The sequence below is a fragment of the Lactuca virosa genome, chromosome 3 (assembly GCF_052849685.1).
Source record: "Lactuca virosa cultivar CGN04683 chromosome 3, Lactuca_virosa_CGN04683_v6, whole genome shotgun sequence".
Taxonomy (NCBI): domain Eukaryota; kingdom Viridiplantae; phylum Streptophyta; class Magnoliopsida; order Asterales; family Asteraceae; genus Lactuca; species Lactuca virosa.
In genome coordinates this window covers 225,783,681-225,789,973 of record NC_136428.1, presented here as the reverse complement: position 1 = coordinate 225,789,973, position 6,293 = coordinate 225,783,681, and the positions used below count along the sequence as shown (strand labels likewise).

At 37.1% G+C, this 6,293-nt stretch overlaps 1 protein-coding gene across 1 annotated transcript; it reads left to right on the top strand.

The window, feature by feature from the left end:
• Window positions 1-4,358: 4,358 nt before the first annotated feature.
• On the top strand, window positions 4,359-5,039 carry LOC145164441 (uncharacterized). Its single transcript, XM_079083157.1, has one exon. It carries the CDS (start codon window positions 4,359-4,361, stop codon window positions 5,037-5,039), a length of 681 nt encoding a protein of 226 aa, XP_078939283.1.
• Window positions 5,040-6,293: the final 1,254 nt, after the last annotated feature.

Here is a 6,293-nt window from a genome sequence, read left to right as displayed (position 1 = left end):
GTCGTAAGGGGTCTTATATGTAGTTGATACAAGGAGTCTTGGAAACCCTAATTTGAATTTAATATTAATATTTTAAATTTGGTAATTATTCAACTCCTTATTATCCATAGGGATTATCCAGAAACCCTAAAAAGGCTTCCTCAAAATCATCCCCTCTTGGGAAGGTTCTGGGACTTTTCTTGTTCAACTATTGAACAATTATAGCTTAAGTCCTTGCACTTTTACTTAATCCAATTCATTTATGATTAGTTATTAATTAAATAATACTATTTCTAATTAATATATTAATCTTATAATATATTAACAAATTATTTATTGCTATTTGTTAATCACATAATAAATCAATAAATCAATTTCTCTCTCCAAAAGTCAATTTATTCACTTATTGATTATGAGGGCAACCCAAAAATGACTTTGCTTCGAATTCAAGAATATATCAATTTAGTTATTGGCTTAGACACCTTAATCCAACAAATATGTCATCAAAGTTGACTAATCAAATTTGTCTGCTTCAGATGTTCTCCCTAGGATGAGGTTGCGTTTCGTCGGGTGTCACACTACCACGAATTCTATCAACACATTTTTCTTTCTGTTGCTATCGGGACCATAAAGCGGCAGGTGTAGGTGTGTCGTTCCGATTAGCCGTATGATGTTCCCCATAAATCCTATCAATCATCCCGTCGTTGGACGAAGGCCTACTTTCCACTCCTCGGATAGTCGCCTGAAATAGTGATCATAAGTTATATTGGCTGAACTCCCCATGTGAACTTATACTCTGTGGATTACTGAGTTGAGAATGCATGCTTGGATAACCAGCGATTCATTCCTACGTCAATTCATCAATCGTAGGTCGTAATGAGATTATGAGATTCATCATGTTTCTGATTAGATCTTCTGTCTCGTCGGTCCTGTAATTTCTTCCTTGTCGTGTTCGGATGGCCAGTATTTCTTGCGTCTTCTCTTTTGGTGGGTTGTCATATGCGCGTTGCCACCACGAGTTTCTTTTCTCTTCCCATTCGGCTCAAAGAGTTCGTGTTATATCTTTTAAATTTCCCTTTTAATGTTTTTCCTCCATTTCCCGTCGTAGCGAGGTGCATTCATCCATGTCATGCAGCGTACTTTGATGGTATTCACAGTATTTAGACCTTCGCATGTTGTTCTTTTGTTGCCGCTTATCGGAAATTGTGTATATTTCCGACCGTCTTGTTTTTCTGTCATCCTGGTAATATGGCCTATATCTCCTTGACTGTCTAACTGAATGTTATGACCGCTTTGAGTATCTACTGGGTTGTAGTTTCTCTGACGGTCGTTTTACCGTGGTCTGGAAGTAGTTATGGCGTTGAGATAAACATGTTTGTCCGTTATGCCTTCTTCTTGCCTTATGTATCGTTCCATCCTTTCTTTGATTTTGTGGCGAGTCTGCGGTGTTTTACCAAGGAATTTTTTCGATCGTTCTCGTTGGAGTAGTCCCCATGTGAACGCTCCAGTAACCATGGCTTCGTCCTTCCCTAGCATGTCTATAGTTTCTTTGGTGAATCTATCAAAATATTCCTTTACCCTTTCTCCTTCTTTTTTCTTGCATTTGATTATGGTGTTTGTGTCTCCTTTATAGTGTCACAACAACATGAAGTTCGTTAGGAATGCATACTTTAATTCTGCAAAGTTGTTTATACTTCTCGAGACTAGTGTTTTGAACCATGTTCCTATGTTTCCATCTAACGTGGTTGGAAAATCTATACACCAAAATCTTTAATCGAATTTTGAGAGACATAATGGTCCATTCATAGGTATTAATGTGACTCTCGGGATCTGTAATTTTGTTGTCCGTTTTTGATGTTGTTAATTTCGAGGTATTCGGTATATTGTAATTCAATAAATATGTCGTTAAGGGAGACAACACTCCATCCCATCGTGTTTTGGGTTGTGTATAATTGTTAGAAAGGTATATATGTTTGCTGGAGAGGTATATATGGTTGTTAGAGAGGTAGATATGGTGTTTGGAAGGGCATTTACGGAAAAACATTTGGTAGTGTATAAGTGTTTGCAGCATTTTGTAGTGGTATGTAAGGGTTTGTTTGTATATTACTAAAAATTGGTGGTGTCGTTAATGGAGTTGTTGTTTGTGCGTTCAGGGATATGTTCATCATTTGTGATATTGGTGTTATGAATGGTGATGTTTGAACACTATATTGTAGACTTAGAAACATACCTCCTACTATCGTCATGTTTGAGTGAGTGGTGGTGGTTGGGTGGTTGTGGATGGAGGCTTGTGTGCCAATTATCGAAGGAAAAGGTGGTGGTGTTTGGGGATGCTTCGATCCTTGTCTCCATATCATACTTGGCTGATCTGACGACATTGTTGTAGTGGCTGTCAGATGCAATGTTGGTTGCGGTGCAGAAGCTATGGGGGTTTCCAACGGTTGCATCGGACGAATCGGGCTCCGGGAAGCCCCACTTCCTTCAACGATTTCCTCGACTTCCTCGACGGCCATTATCAACGCAAATTTTTTGTGTGGTTTTTCGTTCCGTTTTCACAAAACGAATGACGCCAATGTTGTGACGCCGTTCTGCTCTTGAGACTTAATTACTCCGATGACTCTTCGGTGGCAACTTCTAGCCACAATCAACCAAACGATACATTAATCACTTCCCAATAGGAGGCCCCCGGAAGGTGCTCCGACGGTCTAGTGAGATGGGCAAGTAAGGAAATAAGTGTGAATGAGTGAGAATGATCTAGAGAACTCCCCTGTATCAGTGTCATTCCTTATCTTTTATAGTTAGGACTCTGTATCATCGAGTGGGGACCATTGTAACAATATCTTGAGTACCAGCTCGGGATTGGTCCAACTATATTTGTCATGATCCTCCTGTAAAGTGATTGGTGAGGAGGGAATAATTATAATGGCCCACACACCCATCTGCTGACGTCTTTCCTCACATAGTCATTGGTTAGTATGCGTGTAGAGCAAAGGATTCTCGTCCGGGTAGTGACGCCCTACTGTCTGGCATGTCAGGAGACTTTGTCGTGGCAGCCTTCCTTGTTGATCATTATTATCACATATACAGTAGGGTGTTGCCCGGCATGTCAGGAGGCCTTGTCGCGGCAACCTTCCTTGTTGATCATTATTATCATCTATATAGTAGGGTTGTTGTCTTGTGGGGATGAATGTCACTTCGTAAGTCATGTCATGACATACCAACGGAGGATACGTCATCATGCAACCAATAGGGTAGTAATAGAAAAAATTGTCCAAATTCTTGACCAATGTTTAATGCGATGTAAACAATGTATTTTATTGATCTATTAATTTCAAGTTTAGTGTATTATGATTTCTTAATGTTATAAATATTTATGTTTTTTATTTATTATATATAATTTAATTAATATTTAATATTGGTATTGATTTGAAGGTGTTAATGAAATATTTATAGTAGTATAAATTATTAAAGTCTTTATATAACGTTTAATATTATATTTATAATAAAAAAACATGTTATGTGTAAAGCTGGTTAAGGTAGAAATTAAAAATATAATATAAAAGATAAATGTATAATTGAAAAGTCGAATAAAATAAAAGGAAGATGTATAATTGAAAAGTCTATAATAATACAATACTGAAGGACCATTTATGTAATTATAACTCCATGTATAATCCATGCATAAAACTGATGGAAGGTAGAAAATAGAAATAAAAACTATAAAAGATAAATACATAATTGATAATGATAATGAGATAAAACTGAAACGGCCATTTATGTTATTAGAAATTGATGAAGTGTGGCGATAACCTTTTTTACAAGTCAATAAAACCCATTTTTATAAGCAAAATTTAAAAGAACCCCTTTTACAAAGAAAACTCCTACTTTGACAATCCATACAATTCAGTTTTGTAATAAAACTTACAATAACCACCCCGTTTTCATATACTCTAACAACAATGTCAACGATTTTATCTTTTTTGACAAGTTTGGTTCGACATATTATGCATGTGATACATTTATGATAAGTTTTAGTTATTTTACTCCAAAAATCCAGTGGACCATAATCTTTTAATTTATCTCATTCCACTCTTAAATCAAGTTGCACTTCTTAAGTTTTTAGAGTCAAGTGATTACGCATTAACACCGAGACAAAATCGATCATTAAACTACATTCACTTGGCAAGCAAACAGATTAGATTGAAAAACCAGCACCAACTTTCACGTTACAAGTACAACTTGCAAATTTCTAATGTTATTACATAAATCATAATGGTCAACCCACCAAAAGTCGTCGACGATAAGTTAGAAGAACAAGAATCAATAAGAACAGAATCAATTTAACACTTTTCCATTCAATAATTTACAAAAAAAAAAAAATGGAGTTTTTCAAGAACGCAAAAGTCGTCAGAGTGCGGAGCCACCTTAACAAATTCTTGGTCGCCGGAGACGATGAAAAGACTGTCCTCCAAAGCAGAAACGGCTTGCCAAGGAAAGAAGAGTGGACAGTGGAGATAGTGGAAGGGAAAAAGCATGTCATCCGCCTAAAAAACTGCTCCACCGGCAAGTACCTCACTCCCTCCGATGAACCGTTTCTGACTGGGTTGACCGGGAATAAAGTGGTGCAAGACATCCAGGCGAACATATTGGACACCTCCATAATTGAGTGGGAGCCGATTAAGGAAGGTGAGTTGGTGAAGCTGCGAGCTAAAGGAGGGATGTTCTTACGGGGTAACGGCGGCACCCTGCCATGGAGAAACTCCGTCACCCATGACATCCCTCAGTTGATGGCAACGCAGGAGTGGGTGTTGTGGGATGTGGAAGTGGTTGATATGGTTGTTTTGGAGTCACAAGAGGCAATGGAAAGTACTCAAACATCGACGTGGGAATCGAACTTTTTGCCACCACCAAATATATCAGTGATTATGGGCAGGGGTGAATCTTCTTTCAGGCTCAGGGGAGTGGTGCCAAGACCACCGAGCTCTACCTCAGACAAACACTTTTCTTCTTCTTTGCCTTGCCAAGATAAGGGGGTGGTTTATGCTGAGTCAAACTACTAGAAAAATAGGTATCATCGATGGATTAATGATGGAATGTAGAGATTCCTTAGGTAAATTGTGTCATTGCTAATCGGTCACTAATGTGTCGCTAAATCCCTCGCTGAGTTCATCGCTGACAATTACGAAAAAGTCTTTTTCGACGGGAAATTCTTTTGGTAATCCGTGGGTGATAGCATTTAGCGACGGATTGAGAAGGAATTGTAGGTCGTTGATACGTTGTTTTCTAGTAGCTAGTGTACGCAGCTCCATGTCCTCCTTTGACAAACAGCATCACCGCCCACTTCTCCCGGCTTTAAAGGAATGGGGGGCGAGACCACCAACGAGTTGTCATGATGAGACAACTTTTCATTAATAATTTAGGCTAAACTAGAGTAAACTATATTCATGTGGTCGGTGAGAATTAAGCCCATCTTCGAGTTCTCTAAATTTTTCAAAATTTGTATGGGTGATTGAGAGATTATTTTGTTACATATTGAATTTTTATGTGTGATTTTATAGTATCTGATTGTAATTTACTAATTTGATAATTTGGTTATTGTTATGTCATCAATTTTATTTTTGAAACTTGTTTGTGCAATATTGTTGAAATCATGAAATTTGTGAATAATGTATGTGATATTGTTAAATTTGGTCAATTTTGTAAAGTATTTGAACTTTGAAACTCTCGGAATTAATTTGTTACTAGCAAAGAACTCGCGGCTACGCCGCTTTTGGGGTAATATGGGGAAAATCGGCAAACTTTAAAAAATACGTGCTGAAAGTGTAAATCACCGCAAATAGGTGAGAAAGTCGACAACCCCTAAAATTAGATGTCCAAAGTGTACGACAACCAAAAGAAGGGACACTAGTGGAGAAAATCCAAAAATGTTGTGGCAATAATGTGAAAGTTGCCAAAGTTGAGAAAATATGGTGGGAAAATTCTAAAGGAGGTTTTTTGTGGTTTTATGTCAAAATGTAAAAGTTTTGACTATAAGGACGAAAAGTGTCAATTTCATTAAAGATTTGTGGCAAAAACACCATAATATAAAACTTTTCACTGCAAGGATGAAAAGTGTCAAAGTTACTAAAGATTTGTGGCAAAACCCTAAAAGCACAAAAACTTAATCAAAACACAAAATTGTAAAAGTTTTCACTTTAAGGACTAAAAGTGTCAAATTCACTAAACATTTGTGGCGAAAACCTAAAGACATAAAAGTTACTATTGCTAACTTCCTTTAGATTTAATATATATATAGAATGTAATAAAAGGTTTCT